At 43.3% G+C, this 23726-nt stretch overlaps 1 protein-coding gene and 1 non-coding gene across 3 annotated transcripts in view; both read right to left on the bottom strand.

The window, feature by feature from the left end:
• LOC126212965 (uncharacterized) overlaps positions 1–23726 on the bottom strand; it is a 97152-nt gene that overhangs the window by 13691 nt on the left and 59735 nt on the right. For both annotated transcript variants that reach the window (XM_049940490.1, XM_049940491.1), the window contains exons 5-6: positions 14699–14874; positions 3506–3714 (exon numbers count right to left, since the gene is read on the bottom strand). In XM_049940490.1, coding sequence (XP_049796447.1) covers positions 3506–3714; positions 14699–14874 — 385 coding nt within the window. The remainder of the gene's footprint in view (positions 1–3505; positions 3715–14698; positions 14875–23726) is intronic.
• On the bottom strand, positions 15605–15677 carry Trnaa-cgc (transfer RNA alanine (anticodon CGC)). The gene has a single exon. It is a non-coding gene; the product is annotated as a tRNA-Ala (tRNA).

The raw sequence follows: 23726 nt of genomic DNA, 5'->3' as shown, positions 1-23726 counted from the left end.
AGAAACAGCAGTGGCCCCAGCACCGACCCTTGGGGAACGCCCCACTTAACAGTGCCCCATTGGGACTGAACATCACTACCACTCTCAGTATTGCGGGGAATTACCTTCTGCTTTCTGTTCTTAAGGTCAGAGGCGAACCAATTGTAAGCTACTTCCCTTACTCCATAATGGTCCAACTTCTGCAGTAACATTTTTTGGTCAACACAGTCAAAAGCCTTCGTTAAATCAAAGAAAACACCTAGCGTTCGCAACCTTTTATTTAATCCGTCCAAAACCTCACAGAGAAAAGAGAATATAGCATTTTCAGTTGTTAAACCATTTCTAAAACCAAACTGAACATTTGACAGCAAATTATGTGAATTTAAATGCTCCAGTAACCTTGCATATACAACCTTCTCGATAACTTTAGTAAACACCGATGGCATAGAAATAGGTCTATAATTGTCAACATTATCCCTGTCTTTTTTCTAAGAGCGCTATATGATTCCTTGTTGGGACTAGGTTTCTATTTAGTTCACCTGCTATATTCAGAAAGTGATTATTAAATACTGTACATATATGCGACTTATCAGTAACACGGACATTCCCACTACGCACTGATTCTTTATCCTCGACCTGTCTCTGCAGACTAGCCACTTCCTTTACAACTGACCATGTGGTTTTAATTTTATCCTGAGACTTAGCTATTCTATCTGCATACCACATACTTTTTGCCTTCCTAATAACATTTTTAAGCACCTTACAATACTGTTTGTAATGGGCTGCTGCATTTAGATTTTGATGGTTTCTAACGTTTTGATATAATTGCCACTTTGTTCTACAAGATATTCTTATCCCTCTAGTCAGCCACCCAGGCTGCCTGTTTGTGCTAGTACCCTGTTTTGAACGTTCTAACGGAAGGCAACTTTCAAAGAGCACGAGAAAAGTCTTGAGAAAAGCATTATATTTATCGTCTACTGTATCAGCGCTATAAACATCTTGCCACTCTTGTTCCTTGATAAGGTTTACAAAGGTCTCTACAGCAACTGGATCAGCTTTCCTAAACAGCTGATGACTATTTAACACGTGTTGCAGCACAAAAATCTTTTAGAGTTAAAATTTGTGCATCATGATCTGAAAGGCCATTCACCTTTTTGCTAACAGAATGCCCTTCTAGTAATGAGGAATGAACAAAAATGTTGTCTATGGTTGTTCTACTGTTCCCTTGCACTCTCGTTGGAAAGAATACGGTTTGCATAAGATTATATGAATTAAGGAGGTCTACCAGCATCCTCTTCCTTGCACAATCAATTATACAATTAATATTGAAGTCACCACATATAATTAACTTTTTGTATTTCCTATAAAGTGTACCAAGAACCTCCTCTAGCTTTAGCAAAAATGTTGTGAAATTGGAGTCTGGGGATCTATAAATAACAACAGTTAGAAGTTTAGCTCCGTTAAATTTAACCTCACCTGCACAACATTCAAACAACTTTTCTGTGCAGTACTTTGAAACATCAATTGACTCAAATGGAATGCCGTTTTTCACATACATGGCTACTCCCCCACACCGCAAAGAGCTCCTCGAAAAGCTGCCAGCCAACCTGTATCCTGGTAAAGGAAGCCTCTGAATCATCTCCTTATTTAAGAAGTGTTCAGATATACCAAGTATAAGTTAGAACTACTTAAACCTAACTAACCTAAGGACATCACACACATCCATGCCCGAGGCAGGATTCGAACCTGCGACCGTAGCGGTCACGCGGTTCCAGACTGAAGCGCCTAGAACCGTACGGCCACACCGGCCGGCCCCTGAAGATATCTTCAATGTAGGGCTTAAAGTTAGCTTCCAGACAAACAGCTAGTGGTCCATAACTCTGTAAGGTCTTGTCCCTGCTCATTCGTTAATATCTTGCCGCCACTCGTGAGGAATTGAAACATCAACTACAGCTCACACGTTTGTTCTCGGTGTCCATAACAATTTCTGTCATAATTATAGACATGCTGCAGAGTGCAGCTCAGTCTAGCAACAGATGGGGTAAGAGTCTGCTTGTTTGGTAACTTGCTAACAATGCGTATTTCCTTTAATCTGCCAGTATTATTCTTATGGTTGTCTGCAGTAAATTATCGGCGACAGCCGAAATTTTGGAAAAGCCTTTTTTCTCAGTATTACAGTTCCTGGTTCTAATATACGGATATTCTTATGATAACTTACTTCCTTATCTGTTGTGACCCTTTTCGACCACCTTAGTTTCTTAATTTGTCGGCTTACTACCAATGAAAACCCTGCAAGTTCGATTGCCTGAAGCGGCCAAGAGTGACAACGGCAGGCATAAATAATTTTTCCGCTGAGAGAGCACAAGCCCACTGTCCTACTTTCCTCTCATTTAAATGGAGTTACTCCCTGCCGAACAAGAAGCTATCAGGCAGGTACAAAGAGAGAATTAAACTATTACAACTCGTTTCATGTCTGGTGCACGATGGATAGGTGATCGAGTAAGAGATAAAGTCCAGCAACGAGAATAAAATAATAAATTTAAAAAATATTGTGATTCGAACAAATAGAGTTGTTTAGCAGACAGGTGCGATAGCTGTGTTTCCTCAGTCCTACTACAGTTCATAGTATTAACACTTCTAAGGATAATATTAACAGCGTATCTGATACAATTAACTGTTCAGTTACAAATCGAAATATTATTCGTCAAACAAAATTAGTAAATACGAACAGTATCGTGCTAGGAGCACACATGATAAATTTAGATCACTACACCAGTTACAGTATTGACAGAAAATTAGCTTGTCTGTAGCCGTTATGTTTCAGAGACCATTCGCCATTTTTAAAAAGCCTTAGACTAGGTCTGAAAAAAACTACATGTACAGAATTTTAGAGTGTTTATAGAAGATAAAGAGGAACACTTTTTTATATGAGGCACGTGTCGCACACGTATGAAGGTCTTATCTGCACTGGCGTTCAGACGGTGTTTAAAGTGCTGTGGGATGGGCACTGTTTTAGAGGTGCTGCGTGCCTCCTACGGGAGGGAGACGAGACACTGGCAGACACCCCAGGTGAGGTGGTTGCCTCTTAGGCTGAGGCTGCAAACATTATTTGTGAGACACCCACTTGTTTCGAGTGTGTTACACAATCATTAGCACCCAGCTGGCACTTGAGTAACGTCTCTAAAACATCACACCTGTCACATTTGTGTCACATAAAATTTGTTCTTTTTAATCTTCTCTAAACACTCCAAAATTTTGTCTACGTAGTCTTTTTTAGTCCCTGCATAATGAAGAAGTCAATAATACATCGAAATGAAGTAGTTAGCTTGTCATAGATCCAGACGGAGAGTTGCCGAAGAATCGAAAAACTGACTTTGGAAGAGCAACAGAGATCATACGTGGCGTGCGAAATCACGCAAGAGCTAAAAATATATATTCAGAAGGGTATTTGAATCTCATTCCTCGAACAACTGAACAGTTGTCAGCGCATAACCCTGAAGTGGCCGGGTCCCAGTGTTAAACTTACCTACAATCTTCAAGCTATCTACGTAGACTGAATCGATGTACTCAGCTGTAGTGGCCCAGTAGACACGATGGAAGGCGTACAGATCGTCAGCGAGGCTGAACATTTGCGACGCCTCTGGCTGCCGCTCCTTGCACAGCGCACTGAAGTCGTCGTCAGAGGAGAGGTTCCACGGCTGATAGCCCAGCAGGCGTTCACTCAACAGCGGCCGCCTGTAGCACACAAGGTGCGAGGTTAAAAGTTAAAAACCTATAATGTATAGTTTATGCAAGAGCGTACAAGTATCCAAAAATGTGTGTGAAATCTTACGGGACTTAACTGCTAAGGTCATCAGTCCCTAACCTTACACACTACTTCACCTACATTATGCTAAGGACACACACACACACACACCCATGCCAGAGGGAGGGCTCGAACCTCCGCCGGGACCATCCGCGCACCCCATGACTGAAGCGCCCCAGACCGCTCGGCTAATCCCGCGCGGCTAAAAGTATCCAGAGCGGATTTCCACTCAGCAGTGGATTAGAAACCTCCTGGCAGATGAGTACTGTGTGCCAGACTGGGACACAAACCTGGAACTTTTTCATTCTTTAAAGGATGCATTGTAACACAGCAAACAATCGCAAACCCATTGGTCTTTTTAGCATTTTAGCGCATCGACATTTCATCTTTAGATTTCGGAGCACTTGAGTGAGACACCGATCATAACTATTTCTTGCAGGTCATCCACTCCGTTCTGTGCTGCTATATCGTTTTAAGTGGTTTCAGGCACAGCAAACAGCAGAGCTGCAGCGCTTGCCGCAGAATACCTCCTTTCTTTAAAGAAGAATTTCGTATGCATTGTAAGAGAGTGAACATGTGATATTTATGTTAAGGATATGAATCACTTGTTCAAATGAATTATAGATGATTTTAGACGCTGACATGTAGACATGTCTGTCATGAGCTGAAGCAAAATCTTCCACATTACCACTTGAAAATGGCTCAAAAGGCCGAAACTGCAATTGTAAAACAATTTCTAAAGTCAATGGCGAATATGACGTCCTTATAAAAATAGACATCGAGCTAGGCAGGGAGGAACCGAGAGCCGCCGTCACAGCCTTACTTCCGCCAGTACCTCAGCCGCTGCCTTCCAGCCGTCACAGAAGCTCCCCTGCACGGCTGCGGGACCAGCGCTCCCGGAAGGATGGGCACTGCAGTGACCAGAGGCCTCGGGAGTTGCTTCCTGGGCGAATTCTCACTCTGCAGTGGAGGGTGCAGTCACTTGAAACGTCGGGGATCCGACACACGGCTCTGACCTGCCAGGGAGTTTCCTATCTGCTTTAGGTGATGTGACATCTGCGATAATTCTCCGTAAAGACTGTATGACAGCTGAAAGCAGAACTCCCACAGGAAGAACAGCTCTATGGACAAACGTGAATGTGCCGTCAAGCAGGTCCACTTATTCCCTTTCAGCTAATCCGACGGCTAAGGAGAGCGCGATATGATGACTGAAGCTATTTGAAATCCGTCTTTGCAAATACCAAACATGTGTTTTTATTTCACAATACGTGTTTTGTTTTACTCATTATCAGTTGTGGCATTTTTATAATGTTTCTGCTTACATACGGCAGTGTGCATCCCACCATCTCACACTGCAATGCTTGACGTGCAGAAGTACATGTCTGCTGACGTAAAACTTGACAAAATGACGCTTCACTATTGCATACAAATGTTTGTTTACTTGGCTCTGAAGCATTCGTTCGGTCTCGTTTCGTGAGTGGCTGGTGCGGGTCTCTCGTTTGGCAGTGGAAATTATCATACAGAAATTGTTGGCCTAAGGTCAGTGTTCCGTACATCGATTCGATGCATCTGTGTCAGGTACATCTTATGATGAGAATGGAGCCCTCAGAATCGGGTATGAGACAATTTTTTTCCTGATTAATCTACGACTGCATTCCCTATAGCCCATCAACGATGAAAAGTTTCCATACTGCCAGATACATTGCACAACAATCATTGCTCCCTCTACTCCTTGTAGTATCTGTTACTTGAAAACAATGTTGTCAGTTAAAGCATGAAGCTGCATCATAATGAGTTCCGTGTGATGTCTGGGTCCCCAGTTTGACCGGAAAGCAGTCCCTCCCATAATACATGTGGGGCCATGGAGCTAAGGCTGGCAAATCATTTCCACGCTACGTAGAGCAGCACGCGGTTCTGCTTGGAGGTACAGTACCACACCTACTCCACTGACAAGCTGGGACTCAGAATCCGTGCCGTGATAAAGTTTATCGTTTGCATGCCACAGATCCAGGAAGTAGATGCGTCCTGACAATGATCTGAATAATCATTATACTGAGATTTTTTTGGCAAAGAATTTCGGGAAAGGGCTGTTTTTAACGCAATGGAACCGTTCATTTCATAAGGCAACCAAATAAAGTATTTAAGTGGAGCAAGGAGGTGAACATACGGGCGTTGTGGCCGAGCGGTTCTAGGCGCTTCAGTCTGGAACCGCGCAGCTGCTACGGTCGCAGGTTCGAATCCTGCCTCTGGCATGGATGTGTGTGATGTCCTTAGGTTAGTTAGGTTTAAGTAGTTCTAAGTTCTAGGGGACAGATGACCTCAGATGTTAAGTCCCATAGTGCTCAGAGCCATTTGAACCATTTGAGGTGAACATACAATCTCCACTAAAATGGTAAAGAAGGCCCGGAAACTTCTGGGCAATTTGCCTATGTACTACACAGCAGTAATACTACAATACTGACTGCCATATTCATTTTGGGGGAACGTGCGCTGGCACACAGAGTGGCGAATCCACAGAAGACGTAAACAATACTCGCCACAGGGACGTGGAGTGTCGATAAGCGAGGCAGACCGCTGCCACGGAAGGCAATCGTCGTCAATCAGGGTACAGAGGCAGAGTCAGTGTGCTATAGGCGGCTTTGGCTTGTAGTGCTGGAGCCGTTACTGAAGGTATCATGCGAGTCCAGTAATGAAGTGGATTGGAGGAATTTAGAAATGACCGACTGTAAATGGCGATACGTGAACTACAGAAGAGGCACGAAATGGTGCGCTGCCTGAACTAGGAGGGCGGTACCTAAGCTGCACCACTGCCGCTGGAGCTCTGTGACCACGCCCTCCCCTCATGCGTCTTTGATTATCGACTTTGTACTGACATCCAACAGAAGGTAAACACGCTGGGTCAGATGAATAAACAAGACGACGCTCTCTGGAGAAGATTCTCGGGGAAAAAGAACATGCTCTGAGAAAGCTCTTACGAGCAAAACATTCGAAGCCATAATCTCTGACGAGAGGGTTCCTTTTTCTCACTACCTCTGCTCCCTGCTGAGTTCTCGGTGTGTGTGGTGTGCCGTGTCCGGCACAGAAAGCACGCGCAGTGTCACGTGTCATTCAGCTCGCTCAAACGGGCGACATGTCTGGAACCGGCACCAGTGTGTTCAGGCAGAGTTGCACTACGTTTCACTTTGTTTATGTGCGGCAACAAATTATTAAGACAACTACGTACAGTTTACGAAAATGTATTTACTTGCTATGTTACGGAATTTACAACATGTGGAAAACTTTTCAGTTATAGATGTTAGGTGAACACATTATGCGAACGAAATCATAAGATTAAATGACACCAAATCGGAACTCTGTCACAGTTCCCTTGTTGTTGTTGTGGTCTTCAGTCCGGAGACTGGTTTGATGCAGCTCTCCATGCTACTCTATCCTGTGCAAGCTTCTTCATCTCCCAGTACCTACTGCAACCTACATCCTTCTGAATCTGTTTAGTGTATTCATCTCTTGGTCTCCCTCTACGATTTTTACCCTCCACGCTGCCCCCCAATGCTAAATTTGTGATCCCTTGATGCCTCATAACATTTTCTACCAACCGGTCCCTTATTCTCGTCAAGTTATGCCACAAACTCCTCTTCTCCCCAATTCCATTCAATACCTCCTCATTAGTTATGTAATCTACCCAACTAACCTTCAGCATTCTTCTGTAGCACCACATTTCGAAAGCTTCTATTCTCTTCTTGTCCAAACTATTTATCATCCATGTTTCACTTCCATACATGGCTACACTCCATACAAATACTTTCAGAAATGACTTCCTGACACTTAAATCTATACTCGATGTTAACAAATTTCTCTTCTTCACAAACGATTTCCTTGCCATTGCCAGTCTACATTTTATATCCTCTCTACTTCGACCATCATCGGCTATTTTACTCCCTAAATACCAAAACTCCTTCACTACTTTAAGTGTCTCATTTCCTAACCTAATTCCCTCAGCATCACCCGACTTAATTTGACTACATTCCATTATCCTCGTTTTGCTTTTGTTGATGTTCATCTTATATCCTCCTTTCAAGACACTGTCCATTCCGTTCAACTCCTCTTCCAAGTCCTTTGCTGTCTCTGACAGAATTACAATGTCATCGGCGAACCTCAAAGTTTTTACTTCTTCTCCATGAATTTTAATACCTACTCCGAATTTTTCTTTTGTTTCCTTTACTGCTTGCTCAATATACAGATTGAATAACGTCGGGGAGAGGCTACAACCCTGTCTCACACCTTTCCCAACCACTGCTTCCCTTTCATGTCCCTCGACTCTTATAACTGCCATCTGGTTTCTGTACAAATTGTAAATAGCCTTTCGCTCCCTGTATTTTACCCCTGCCACCTTCAGAATTTGAAAGAGAGTATTCCAGTCAACATTGTCAAAAGCTTTCTCTAAGTCTACAAATGCTAGAAACGTAGGTTTGCCTTTTCTTAATCTTTCTTCTAAGATAAGTCGTAAGGTCAGTATTGCCTCACGTGTTCCAAAATTTCTACGGAATCCAAACTGATCTTCCCCGAGGTCGGCTTCTACCAGTTTTTCCATTCGTCTGTAAAGAATTCGCGTTAGTATTTTGCAGCTGTGACTTATTAAACTGATAGTCCGGTAATTTTCACATCTGTCAACACCTGCTTTCTTTGGGATTGGAATTATTATATTCTTCTTGAAATCTGAGGGTATTTCGCCTGTCTCATACATCGTGCTCACCAGATGGTGGAGTTTTGTCATGACTGGCTCTCCCGAGGCCATCAGTAGTTCTAATGGAATGTTGTCTACTCCCGGGGCCTTGTTTCGACTCAGGTCTTTCAGTGCTCTGTCAATCTCTTCACGCAGTATCTTATCTCCCATTTCGTCTTCATCTACATCCTCTTCCATTTCCATAATATTGTCCTCAAGTACATCGCCCTTGTATAAACCCTCTATATACTCCTTCCACCTTTCTGCCTTCCCTTCTTTGCTTAGAACTGGGTTGCCATCTGAGCTCTTGATATTCATACAAGTGGTTCTCTTCTCTCCAAAGGTCTCTTTAATTTTCCTGTAGGCAGTATCTATCTTACCCCTAGTGAGACAAGCCTCTACATCCTTACATTTGTCCTCTAGCCATCCCTGCTTAGCCATTTTGCACTTCCTGTCGATCTCATTTTTGTGACGCTTGTATTCCTTTTTGCCTGCTTCATTTACTGCATTTTTATATTTTCTCCTTTCATCAATTAAATTCAATATTTCTTCTGTTACCCAAGGATTTCTATTAGCCCTCGTCTTTTTACCTACTTGATCGTCTGCTGCCTTCACTACTTCATCCCTCAGAGCTACCCATTCTTCTTCTACTGTATTTCTTTCCCCCATTCCTGTCAATTGTTCCCTTATGGTCTCCCTGAAACTCTCTACAACCTCTGGTTCTTTCAGTTTATCCAGGTCCCATCTCCTTAAATTCCCACCTTTTTGCAGTTTCTTCAGTTTCAATCTGCAGTTCATAACCAATAGATAACACGAGATAATTTTGGCTAAATACGGCGCACAACTGTCTGCTCGCGTGGCAAGCACGTAAGCGCCCCACCATGCGTTCCTTACGAGTAACAGGTCGCTAGGTTTGCAATAAACCAGTTATTAATTTTTCTGGTAACCCTACTTATTCCTAACATCACACTATATAAGACTTATGCTGTGAGAAGACATGAAGGTGAACGTCTGGAAAAGTCAGCGACACGGTTGTTTGGTGTAGGCCTACAGCTAAATGTTCTCGTACGTCAGCCTGAAAACTTGGGTCTACTAAATAGCAATAAAAATGTTTCAATTTTCACTTCTTTTGAGAGGTAGTCCGCAGATAATGTTGTTATTGTCAAAGCGATATAAACTTCTACAGCTCCTCAATTCAGCACTTCGTTGGGCTATATATTTCTTTTTCTGCCTCCCAAGCAATATGAATTCTGCCATCACTGCCAAAATGTAGGTAAAACTTAACAGAACTTACTCAGCCCGAAGAATGCTACAGATCTCGCTTCAATATTTTCCGGTTGTGAGAAGCTCCTCTAGTTTTGTTCACACGAAATCGGAGAACGTTTTTTGTTTTGAGCAACATCCCTCACCCTTTTACTCGCGATGAGCACATTCCCCTGCCGGAGTATATTCTCTGACTCGCTCACCCTTTTACTCGCGACGAGCACATTCTCGGCTGGAGTATATTCTCTGACTCTCTTTACTCATGTGAACCTCAAAATGTCCTCCCAAAATTTCCAGTACGAAGTATATCCTCCGTTTTACTGACACGCCCCACTATACTTCGCCAGCACCTCAGCTCTCACCTGGACTCTCCCAGTGGTTCTTCGCCGATCATCTCCCACCCTTCGTCGTCGTCCTCATTGCTTCACCACTCACAGAGAGCCGTAGTCTGGCAGCTCCTTCGCCACTGCCTCCGTCACATGCTCCACCACCGTCGCCGCCACCTGCGCCACCGTCGACTCCCTCTCCAGCAGCGTCGCTGCCTCTGTCGCCAACACCGTCGCCAGCCCCAAACCGCGGCCCGCCCCATCGCCCCCACCACTGCCGGTGCAGGAAGTTCCAACCACATCCACCACCACTGTAGCTTCGTCACCGCCGTCGTAAACTCCTGTCAATGTCCTTATCTACACACAACTGGGGCCACCTATTACACCACAACCCTCATGCATGCAGTCATAAGACCAAACAAATGAAATAGAACGGATAAAACCTCACGATTCCAAATGAAACCAAGCCAAAAATGATTTCACTAAATTTACGGACATGAAACCAATAATTCCTCTCAACTATCATCCTTTGTGTCTACATCTACATACATAATCCGCAAGCCACCGTGCGGTGCGTGGCGGAGGGTACCCTGTTCCACAACTAGTCGTTTCCTTTCCTGTTCCGCTCGCTGACAGAGCGAGGGACAGACGCCTGTCTATATGCCTCCTTAGGAGCCGTAATTCCTCGTATCTTGTCTTCGTGGTCCCTACCAGGAATTTATGCTGGCGTCATTAGGATCGTTCTGCAGCCAGCTTAAAGTGCCGATTCTCTAAACTTTCTCAGTTGTTTTCTTCCAAATGAGTGTCTTCTTCCCTCCAACAATTCCCTGCTGAGCTCCCGAAGCATATACGTAACACTTGCATGCTGATCGAAACTCCGGTAAGAAATCTACCTGCTCCCCCTGAATTGTTTCGATGTCTTCTTTCTATCCGACCTGGAGCAGATCCCAAGCACTCGAGCAATGCTGAACAAGAAGTCGCTCTGGCGTCCTACACGGGGTCTCCCTTACATACGAACCACACTTTCACAAAACTCTCCCAATAAACCCAAGTCGACCGTTCGCCTTTCCTACCAGAATCCTCACACGTTTATTCAATTTCATCTCGCTTCGTAACATTACGTCCAGATATTTCAACGAAGTGACTGTGGTAAGCAGGACACTTGGAATGCCGTATCCGGATCTTACGGGTTCGTTTTTGCTACTCATCCGCTTTCGTCTACAGCAAGAGCCACCTGCCATTCATCACACCAACTACAATTTTGTCATCTTGTGTCAACCTGCAGTCACTCAACTTATTCCATATGCTCGTTCTTCCGTTATCACCCCGCAATGGGACACCGTGACAAATGCTTTCGAGAAATCTAGAAATATGGAATCTGCCTGTTGCCCTTCATCCATAGCTCTCAGTGCATCATGCGAGAAAAGGAAAAGGTGAGTTTCACAGAAGCGATGCTTACCAAAACCGTGTTGATTTGTGCACATAAGCTCCTTAGTCTGAAGTAAGTTGATCGAACTGAGAACATGTTCAAGCATTCTGCAGCAAACAAGTGTTAGGGATATTGGTCTGTAATTTTGTGGGTCCGTTCTTTTACCTTTATTATACACTAGAGTCACTTGCACCTTTTTCCATTCGCTTGGTTCTTAGAGCTGATCGCAAGATTCGCGGTAAATGCAAGCTAAGTAAGGGGCCAGTGCCGCACACTACTGTTTATAAAACCAAACTGGCATTCCACCTAGGCATTGCCACTTATTTATTTTCAGCTGTCTCAGCTGTTTCTCTACGCCAGCGGTACTCATTACTATGATTTCCACACGGGACTCTGTGCGATGGTCAAACCATTCTCCTGCGTGAACGATTTCTTAAACGAGGAATTTTTAACTTCGGCCTTCCTTTTGGAATATTCTAGCGCCAAAGCAGACTGGTCAACGTGTGACTGAATAGAAGCGTTAGATCCGCGAAAAGATTTTGCAGAGGAGCAAAACTTTTTCCGGTTCTCCGGTGGTAGCTGTTGTATGAATCGCGCACAGATCTTTTCACAGACGCACGAATATCTACAAATATTGCTGTCCTCATTTGCGCGTTCTCTTTTGAACCGAGAATGTAACAGCATTTTGTTCCTCAGCATTTTAGGAATTTTGTTATTAAAGCACGATGAGTCTTTTCCGCCCTTGATCCAATAGTAGGCGCATACTTTTCCGGATCACGATTTACAATCTCTTTAAACTTTAGCCATAATTCCTCTATGACCATAATTCTGGAATTAAATGATTGTATTTTATTGTCTAATTCAGACGCTGACAACTGCATATCAACTCTCCTAGCGTTCTTGACTGATTTACTGACTTTCGTAACCATAGTTGCTATGATGACATCATGATCACTAATCCCCATCTCTACGCTGACGCCATCGTTAAGGTCGTGCCTGTTTGTGCTGGCTGACGAACTAGCTGCTCAACAGTTTTCGGAAAACGTGTTCAAAAGTCCTTCACAAGACTGTCTGTCAGCACGACCTGCAGTGAATCCACAGACGTCCCAGTCTATACTCGGTAGGTTAAGGTCACCGCCAGCTAGTGTCGCGTGATCTGGATATTTATGCAATGCTGACTATTTACCTTCTTTGAATGGCTCCACATTTGTCCCAGCGGAGTCGGGTGGGTGGTAAAAACATCCAACAACTGATATGGTTTCACCTAGTCCTGTTATGTGCGACCACGTAACTTCACTATTGCACTCAAATTCAACCTCAGTAAAGAGAATATTTTTTGTCAACTGCAATAAACAGTTCCCCTCCTACGGCGTCGAATATGTCTTTCCGATAAACATTCCAAGACTAGCTAAATATCTCAGAGTTTTTTTACTTTGGGTCTTAGCCAGCTCTCAATTCAAGAATAATTTGGGGCTGAGAACGTTCATGGAGGAGAGTAAATTTGGGAAGTATGTTACAAATACTTCGACAGTTGACTGATAAAAGTTTCAGAGTCGAACTAACTTTACTCTGAAAGCTATCTGATTTCCCTAAATGTGTACCAACTGGCGAGTGTTCATGAGAGTACCTCAAACTACTGGCTACCCTGAAACCCCCCATGTACTCTCCACAAGTACTCTGCTATCCGATCAGCTGCTTCCTTTGTGTAGTGCACCCCTGTCTTGAAATCTACCCATCTCCGATTTTCAGTTCACCTTCCCAACCACTGTTACCTTCATTCCCACTGCCTGACACAATATCGATAGTTTTATCCCGTCACACTATCTGCATGTGTCTATACACAGTGAACCAGTAACCCACTCACAGTTCAATGACAGATGTGGAGTAGCAAACCAAAAATCCCCACACAATAAACATTGTGGAGTAACAATACCGTTCCTCAAAAACAGCTCCAGGTGGCTACAAATCATGTTCAATCATCCTGCATAATACTTTATCCTGAGTGTGTATTTTACCACCCTGACCGTGATCTGTGCTACTGCCTGTCTCTGTCATCATCCTATAGCACATAATTTCGTTCCTCACACTGACCACTGCCTCTCCACGGCTGTATACCACATCAATTCCCATGATGAACTTAACTGTAGATGTCGGTTGATCACCGTCGTTTTAAAAGAGCTAGTCCATTTCCCAGACACACTCATCCCAAAGTGACTCCCCTACAGACATGTTCAGATATAACTGCAGAAGTCTTTCATCCTATTGATAGCAATCACGACTGAGTCTAATTGTCCATCCTAATCCATGTTCTCCACCTCCATAGCTACCCCACAATAAGCCACCTGAAAGAGTCCAACAACACCGCCACAAGACCTGGGGTGTCTGCTGGGAGCTTACCCATTCCCACATAGGAAGCCACCTGGTCACCCTCCATAGTGCCAACATATCTCCTACACTACTCCATTCCACGGCCCCATATGTCAACCACTCGTGAGACTATTCCGCTTTCCTCCCGCTCGCAACCTCCAGTATTTACGCTCTATGCTACGGACTGATTTAAACACACCAAGCACAGGACAAAATATAAGAACGATGGCCATCCGCTTCCTTCCCTCATCGCTTCTTAGATTTTTCTTCCATCTATTGAGATGAACATGACTTGTGGCCTCTTTTCCTCACCGACTGGATGCCAGTATCTGGACTAGAGTCGCTACTACATGGTATTACCGTAATTTCTCCCGAAGTGTTTTTTTTTGTCCCGAATAAGACGAGGACACGCTCACTTTTCGCGTCAGGTTCCACATCATTGTTTCCACAAATTATGAAAACTTCGGAAGTATCTGTAACCATCAATACTTTCTCTAGTAAATGCAGTAACACCAGTTATTGTGTCAGTTTTCTCTGCTCGTCTGTTACGTAATACGTGGCACATTTTAAGACACAATACGAATCAAAATATCGAAGGCTAAACGGAGTCAAAAAACTTTGTAAATCACAAGTTTCTGTAACCATGTCCTTCACTACTGTCTTTTAGTGTTAGCTCTTTACTCCATTCTGAATTAAATGATCCCTGTGTTTTCTATAACTTTAATGAATACTTCCATGGATAAAAGTGAGATAAACTCCAATAAACCATAGTGAATACGACAGACATTTGAGTGTACACTGGCTTATACCTGAGTATCAAGTCCCCTGGCCCGTCCTTGTCTTCTTCCACCTCGTAGTGCTCCACCTGTTTTCTGACGAATTGCAAGTCCTGTACCCATCCGGTTAATTTCGTGCGCAGCATGTCTTTCACACGTTCCATGTCCTTAATCCAACCGTGGAGTTGCTGATCACTTGCGTGGTTACCCTGATACACACAGAAAATAGTTCAAATTACTTTCATAACATCCACAAGCAGCAGCCTGTCTTAGTATACAGTTACATGTAGCACTATTACATGACACTGAAATTACTGCCAGCGCATGAGTGTAGTACATTCAATTTTGTACAGGCATAAAAACATTAATGCACAGCAGATGCCTAGGGGGGTCAAACTGTGACATCCGATAAGAGAGGTGCAGGTATTTCTTGGTAGCTGACATTACAGACGTCTGAATGTATGAATGTATACTCCCGTGACGATGTATCCAACTGAAATGTTCTGGAGCTGCCAGCAGCGTCGAGTTCCTATGTGTAAAGCCACATGGCGTGGCTGGAACTCTGAGGAGATTCTATTCAAACTTTTGAACGATTTTCGAAAATAGAATGCCCAGACTGTTGACAAATCCGTCAAAATCCTACTCGTTACCAACGCTGTGAGAAACCTGAACACATGTTATGACCTTCCACAAACTCAACGATAGACATCAGCCGCTCCATATCTGAAACATTATCTGAGTTAGTTGTGCACACGGGAAATGTCAGTTTGTTAGTTAGTGTGTTGTTTAACGTCCCGTCGACAACGAGGTCATTAGAGACGGAGCACAAGCTCCGGTTAGGGAAGGATGGGGAAGGAAATCGGCCGTGCCCTTTCAAAGGAACCATCCCGGAATTTGCCTGAAACGATTTAGGGAAATCACGGAAAACCTAAATCAGGATGGCAGGAGACGGGATTGAACCGTCGTCCTCCCGAATGCGAGTCCAGTGTGCTAACCACTGCGCCACCTCGCTCGGTATGTCAGTTTGACTCAAAATTTTTTGTATCGTTTGTGTATTGCCTGGCTGATCGCTTTTGCCGAAAATTTGCATTTGTTGCTCGGCATCTAACACGATGTCGTCTGTATCTGAACACGTCTCGAATATTGCAGATTTGAAGGAATGTATTGACTGTCCGAGTGTTAAGATCATTTTTTCTGGACCATTTCCGGGTACGAAGTTCACATTTATATCACATATTAAGGTCTATGCTACTTTGGCGTTGTACAAATTGTAGGCTTCTAAATCACGGCAATAAATATATGGCCATTTAAATTACATATTTTCATACGTGGGCCGGCCGAAGTGGCCGTGCGGTTAAAGGCGCTGCAGTCTGGAGCCGCAAGACCGCTACGGTCGCAGATTCGAATCCTGCCTCGGGCATGGATGTTTGTGATGTCCTTAGGTTAGTTAGGTTTAACTAGTTCCAAGTTCTAGGGGACTAATGACCTCAGCAGTTGAGTCCCATAGTGCTCAGAGCCATTTTCATACTTGAAAAATCACTCACAAAAATCCATAAGGTGCTCCCTGTTGATTTAGAATCATGACATTTTGGAAGAAGCCAGATTTCACAGTGCAAATAAAGGACAAAATCGTGCAAATAAAGGACAAAATCTTAAAATCCGTAATTGGTAACTGTATAACTCTAGAAAATACTTTTCGTATTATTTTTTAACAGTCTGTCTATTTGTCTGTCCATCTCTTAGGAATCTTTTTCTCTGGATAAGTTCTGGGTATCATGTTCAAATTATGTCACATACAAAGGTATATCGACCCTTGGCGGCGTAAAAACTGTAAGCTTATAACTGACTCCAGTCAACAGATAGGGCCGTTTATGTCTCGTGTTTTGATAATCGAAAACTCACTCATCGAAACCTATATGGTGCTCTCCATTGACTTGGATTCGTGAGATTTGGCAACAACTAAGTTTTCCGGTACTAGTAAAGCAAAAAATCTGAAACTTGTTAACTTGTAATTATATCACATAAAAATTTCGTTTTCGATTTGGACATACATTGTATTCATGACCTGTTGAAAGTATAACATACGAACATTACTGCATCCAAAGATAAAATTTATGTTGTATTCATGATTTAGTACGTACACAGAAATGTGTTATTAAATCTTCTCTCCCAACATACATAAACTAAAGTCCTCTGCTTGCTTGTTCTTGTTTGTTTGGGCTGGGCTGAGGAAATAACATAGAATTTCTGAATCGATCTTGGTATTCCTGGGACCAGTATCTTGCCAGTAAAGTTACAGAGTCTCGATAACAGGCAAAAATCATTGGGAATCTCGATTTCCAGGATGGGGAGTTTGTACAGAACCCTTAGTGCGTGAGTCCCTCTCGCACTCTCCCATTCTGTTTTCCTTTCTTCTATCTACCCTAGCATCACCCAGTATGTTGTTCTGGAAGGTGAGTTCTCACCACAGAGATGGGTGCCGTCGGGAGTGTCTGAAGGAAGTGGGACAGAACTGCTCTTGTTCTCTGTACGTGGAGTCTCCAATCCTTTTGGGTCACACTGAAACAGGTGACAGTGGTTCCGCAATAGATTATATTGAGATAGGGAACCAATATTCGAAAGTGCATATTTATTGTGTTAAGGACATACACAGCAATAGATTATATTGAGATAGGGAACCAATACTCGAAAGTGCATATTTATTGTGTTAAGGACATACACAGCATACACCACCTAACAACAATGTAGCTCATAGTAATTCTTCAAAGCAACGACTGTCAGTCTGAATGAATGCATGTATTGCAATGATGCCTGCAGTTCTTCACACTCTGGCAAAGATCTCGGGTGTCCGTTGTGCTCTCGAACAGTAGCATCTGATAAACAGTGTACACACCTGACCACCAAACGGACCTACTGTGCACAACTAGGCTCGTAGCACTCAAGCATCGCAGTGGCGCATTAACCTGTGCCGCAAACACACCACTGACCCTGCTGTCAGCTGTCCATTGCATCAGATAGCTTGTGTCGTGTTCATGGTGAGGTGTGTTGCTGTGTACAGCGCACAATGAGTAATCAAAGATGAAATGTGCAAGCACTGCGACGAACGGATTTTGAGCCCTATGTCTGCTTGTGTCAATCCAGTATCGTTCACAGCGCTGTACTGTCCAACTTCATACAGTTCGTATTGTTTGTGGATGAGGCCTCATTCAAGCGTGATGTTGTTTTCAAAAGCCAAACAGGTAGATCTAGAATGAGGACAACACCCACGCCACCCATATCGGAGGCCAACAGCAAAGATTCTCAGTCAAGGTATTTTAGGGCATTATCCAAGATCATTCCACTTTGATGTTAATGTTTGCAAGCACCTGAAGAATACTCACACTCATTGGAGGACTGGAAAGGGGGGGGGGTCCTCTCTGATGGCCATTGGGATCACTGAATCTTACAACCCTAGACCTCATTCTCTGAGGTTATGTACAAAACACCTGTAGATACAGCTGAAGACCTGCTTACCAGGGTCCAAGCTGCCTGTCTCCTGGTACAACATTGTTGCTCACGGGCGAGGCCTCCACGACGGGTGCGGCCGCTTCATGTTTAAAGATGATTAAAGGTGTGGCTGTTGTCACACGCAGCGACTCAGTCTGTGTTTCGACAAGTTTCTACACAGTTGTCACTTCCGCCCAGCTGCTCAGAACAATAAAGTGTGACATGTCTTGGAAGACAGTAGCGTAATTGACTCGATTCCACTATCGCAGTAGCCGCCACGATACAGGAATGACCTGTGAGGATATGCTGACATCACTCCGAAACTGTGATCACAGAGAGCGCGTCATGCAGTCAAAGGTCGTGAGGTGGTGGTATGAATGTGGGATATTTTCAAGAACACTGCCATCCTGAATTTGGAATCATTCAACTGTATGTCAGTCCGACACCTTAGGCAAGTGTACGGTGGTGGAGAGAAAAACGGATTTACTTGTGTCGCAGATATGTGCAAATATTATTTTCTTAATAAAATTTTTGTACTTATTTAAATACTCCCGAGCTCATTTTTTACAGTTCTTTTGTCAGCTATGTTTATTTACCAGGCGACATCTACACTCTTTTTGGAGAACTGTCGAGATGATTTCCCAAGTTTCTGCAATGTGTCACTCAAAACGTAACCGATCAGCAGCTACTTGTAGGCAGCATATTCCATTTCGTGCATTTCTGTCACAGCACAATCCCACTCGTTTAATATGTGGAAGTTCTTCTTCTTACGAGAAATAAACCCGTTTGTGCTGCCTTGCGTCCCCGCTTGGTAAGTAATGAGAGTAGTAGCAAGTTGAGAGAGGCATGTTCAAATGTGTACCAACACGCTGGGCACTGTCGCAATGCGCTATGTGTAAGTAATGTTAGTGGGGAGAGAAGAAGCGTGATGAATGGCGACTTGAATTGCTGATCAGCGCACGCTGCGTGGCTGAAGGGTTTTGTAAACAGCCCTGCGGAGGGCGACCCGAGTCTTTCTCTCTCTCCGACTGCCAGCCAGCCCTGATATCGGAGTCAAGCGCTCGTGCGGTATCCGTGACGACGATGGTGACTGCAGTCGTGGCCACGCACGTTGGATAACAATGATGACGCCGCACTGCTGTCACTGTTTACCGACGACGGTGTGATGTCATTCATCATGGTCACCTTGGCTGAGGATGAAAGCAACTATACATATTTTCTATACTGTTTTTGTTTATACACTACTGGCCATTAAAATTGCTACACCACGAACATGACGTGCTACAGGCGCGAAATTTAACCGACAGGAAGAAGATGCTGTGATATGCAAATGATTAGCTTTTCAGAGCATTCACAGAATGTTGGCGCCGGTGGCGACACCTACAACGTGCTGACATGAGGAAATTTTCCGACAGATTTCTCATACACAAACAGCAGTTGACCGGCGTTGCCTGGTGAAACGTTGATATGATGCCTCGTGTAAGGAGGAGAAATGCGTACCATCACGTCTCCGACTTTGATAAAGGTCGGATTGTAGCCTATCGCGATTGCGGTTTATCGTATCGCGACATTGCTGCTCGTTTTGGTTGAGATCCAATGACTGTTAGCAGAATATTGAAAAGGTGGGTTCAGGAAGGTACTACGGAACGCCGTGCTGGATCCAAAGTGCCCCGTATCACTAGCAGTCGAGATAGGCATCTTATCCGCATGGCTGTAACGGATCGTGCAGCCACGTCTCGATCCCTGAGTCAACAGATGGGGACGTTTGCAATACAACAACCATCTGCACGTAGAGATCGACGACGCTTGCAGCAGCATGGACTATCAGCTTGGAGACTGTGGCTGCGGTTATCCTTGACGCTGCATCACAGACAGGAGCGCCTGCTATGGTGTACTTAACGACGAACCTGGGTGCACGAATGGCAAAACGTCATTTTTTCGGATGAATCCAGGTTCTGTTTAGAGAATCATGATGGTCGCATCCGTGTTTGGCGTCATCGCGGTGAACGCACATTGGAAGCGTGTATTCGTCATCGCCATACTGGCGTATCACTCGGCGTGATGGTATGGGGTGCCATTGGTTACACGTCTCGGTCACCTCTTGTTCACAATGACGGCACTTTGAACAGTGGACGTTACATTGCAGATGTCTTACGACCCGTGGCTCTACCCTCTCTCTGCGAAATCCTACATTTCAGCAGGATAATGCACGACCGCATGTTGCAGGTCCTGTACGGGCCTTTCTGGATACAGAAAATGTTGGACTGCTGCCCTGGCCAGCACATTCTCCAGATCTATCACCAATTGAAAACGTCTGGTCAATGGTGGCCGAGCAACTGGCTCGTCACAATACGCCAGTCACTACTCTTGATGAACTGTGGTATCGTGTTGAGGCTGCATGGGCAGCTGTACCTGTACAAGCCATCAAAGCTCTGTTTGACTCAATGCCCAGACGTATCAAGGCCGTTATTACGGCCAGAGGTGGTTGTTCTGGGTACTGATTTCTCAGGATCTATGCACCGAAATTCCATGAAAATGTAATCACTGCCTAGAATGTCACTGTCACTCTAGTTCTAGAATAAAATATTTGTCCAATGAATACCCGTTTATCATCTGCATTTCTTCTTGGTGTAGCAATTTTAATGGCTAGTAGTGTAAGTGATTCTTATGGGTTCTACTCCTTCTTTTCTAGGTGTGAGCAGGCGTTACTCGCTGTGGGATCTGAACCCAGCAGCTGATAATGATGATGACGATGATGATGATCTCTGGGGAACGACTTCGATTGTTCAGAGGCAGATATCGCTTATTCTACAGTATTAAATTTTTTGTTTGTTATTTTTGGGATGCTCTAGTTTGTAGACGTTCTCAATGCGAATATCGGTGTTTAGACACGAGCACCAGCTACTAGTTCTTTTGCACCTGTGTTTTCGTTTGGGTTTGTCCGTATTCTTTCAGACACATTCCCCTGCCGACGTCATACACCTCCTCTAGTACCCATGCTGGATATGCCCTTAATGACAAACATCCCCACTGATGATGAGTTGTTGGAAGTGTATTCCAGTAATGAACACAACAACAGTTTTACTTGTAAGTACTCAGAATTTATTACTATTATTATACGAATACGGATTTTTATTTCTCCTTCCTCAGATACTTATCAACTGCGTCTCTTTCTCCTTCTCGTGTGCAGAGTTATTAGGAGTTCGACGTGTTGTTGAGGGGAAGAGCATTGTCCAAGTTAGGGGGAGAGCTGTCGTGACGTCATGGGGTGAGTCGGTACCAGAGTGGTGAAACGCGTACGTTTCATAGGCAGCGATGGCGAGCCACAGAATCTCTGACCAGAGAGCATGTAGTCAGTTCTGTTGCGAGAGAGTAGCAGTCGCGCGACAGTTCAGTTCAGTTGCGGTCCATTTGCGATCGAGTTACAAGAGAGTTCTGTTGCGAGTTAGCAGTTGGGAAGTAGTAGCGCGTCCGAGATGACGTAGTTGCGGTCTAGTTGCGAGAGAGTTCAGTTGTGTGTGAGCAGTCGGCGGGCGTCGACATGGCACTCTGGTCAAGATTCAGGACGAGGTATATTTTTTTAATAAGGTAAAGAAGCAGCATTGCGCTCAGCTAATAATGTATTGTAATTGTAACTAATTTGTTCATGAATCGCCCCAATAATAATTTTGTTTTCAAACCAAGCACTTTAACAAAGAATCCTTTTTTGAAAGAATATTTGCCTTCCATTTCCTTAAAGAAAAGTTTCCCTTAAATTCAAAATTTTTGCAATGAATTTCCTCCAAGCTATGGCAAAAAATAAGAGCAGATGCAGTTTTACTGAGGTAAGAATTTGAGTTTAATTATTGCACAGGGCCTAAGATCGACATTTCGGTCTATTTGTGTTTTCATTGTCACTGAGATTTTATTATCACTGAATTGACTTTCATTTTTTTGTGAGAAACTTATACTTGGGTCAGATAGCTAGTTTTTATTTAATTGTCATTGTCATTAAATTTATTTGTTGGAAGGTTGCATTAGGTTCTATTCTGGCTAACATTCAATTATTGTGTTTAAAATTTCTCTGGGGAGGTTACACTTAGCTCTATGTCCATTTGCATTTTTAAATATTGACCTTTTAAATTTTTTGTGGGGAGGTTACACTTGGCGACCCTGCCAGGATCGTATTTCGTTGAGAATCTTTTGAAAAACAGTCAGATATCTGCTCTTATTTGCTTAAATATAATTAGCATTTGGCGCAACGCTTTTACTAATTTTGTGACTTCCTTTCCTCAGATCATCGGCAATTCGTTGCTCTGTTGTATTTTTGTTTGTTGTTTTTGCATTGTGTTTATTTTATTTGTGAATAATTGTGACTACTGTAAAAATGCCGCGAAAGACTATGAATAGTGTATCGCGAGGTATTATGAATGAATTTACCGACTTAAACAACTTCACCGATAGTACTTGTGACATGCAGTATAATGATGACAATCCTGCGTTCCAACCATTAATAATGATGTAGACCTTAATGATGAACAAACGAACTCGATTGTGTCTTCTGTTGATTTGACGACAATCGATGACGCGGGGCGCCCTTTTGTAATGAGCGCTGCCCAGCTTAACACACCGGTTTGGAAAATTCAAATAAACTACAGGCAAATTTTTCTAATGAGAATGGACAGTGTACGGAAAGTACGACGGATTTATTTAATTCCGAAATAGTGACTGACAATGTACATTCGAGTGGCAAACCTTTTTGTAAATCTCAGAATAACCAAATGGTTACAGAAAGCGAGACAATTCCAGATCCACCATTAAACAGCACAGTGAATAGAGTAGGTAATAATGGGTTGGATCAAATTATGGCAATATTGCTATAACAACTTAATGAAAATTTCAAACAACAGAATGAAAAACAAAGTGAGGATCTCAAACAACAATTTAGTGAACAGAACAAAAAATTTGATAAAATTGATGAAATTAGTGAAAAATTAGACAACAATGACGAAAATCTCAAACAACTTAGTGAACAGGTCAAACAACAGAACGAAAAACAAGACAAGCTTAATGAAAAATTAGACAACAATTCCAGGCAGCTTAGTGAACAAATTAGAGCCGTTGCCGCGCAGTGCCATGACACTAAGGAACAGTTACGTGAGGAAATTGAGGCTTGTTCAAAGAAAAGTAGCGAAGAAATTAGATATGTTGCTCAAGAATTAAGGGATATGCAAACTGTTACAACAGAAACACTTAGAGAAGAAATTAGCGCAGTCGGTAAACAATGCTCTGAAAAAGCTACACAATTACGCAACGAGTTTAAAGCAATGACGGTAGAACTTTCGAGCACAATGGATGCAAAGATATACGCGAAATTCGAACAACAGAACACTCAAATTAACGAACGTCTTAGTCTTCACATACAAAACAGTGATACGCGTTTCCGTTAATTTATTCAGGATCAAAATAAAGTAAAACGTCAAGTAATGGAAACAATCATTGCACAGAGACAAGAAGACAAACGTAAAATGTTTGCGAAAGCAAAAACATATGTAGACAATAATATTGCCACAGTGTCCGACGAAATTAATACCAT

This window comes from Schistocerca nitens, chromosome 11 (assembly GCF_023898315.1).
Source record: "Schistocerca nitens isolate TAMUIC-IGC-003100 chromosome 11, iqSchNite1.1, whole genome shotgun sequence".
NCBI lineage: Eukaryota > Metazoa > Arthropoda > Insecta > Orthoptera > Acrididae > Schistocerca > Schistocerca nitens.
Note: the sequence above shows the minus strand (reverse complement) of the source record. Positions and strands in the feature narration are given on the sequence as shown.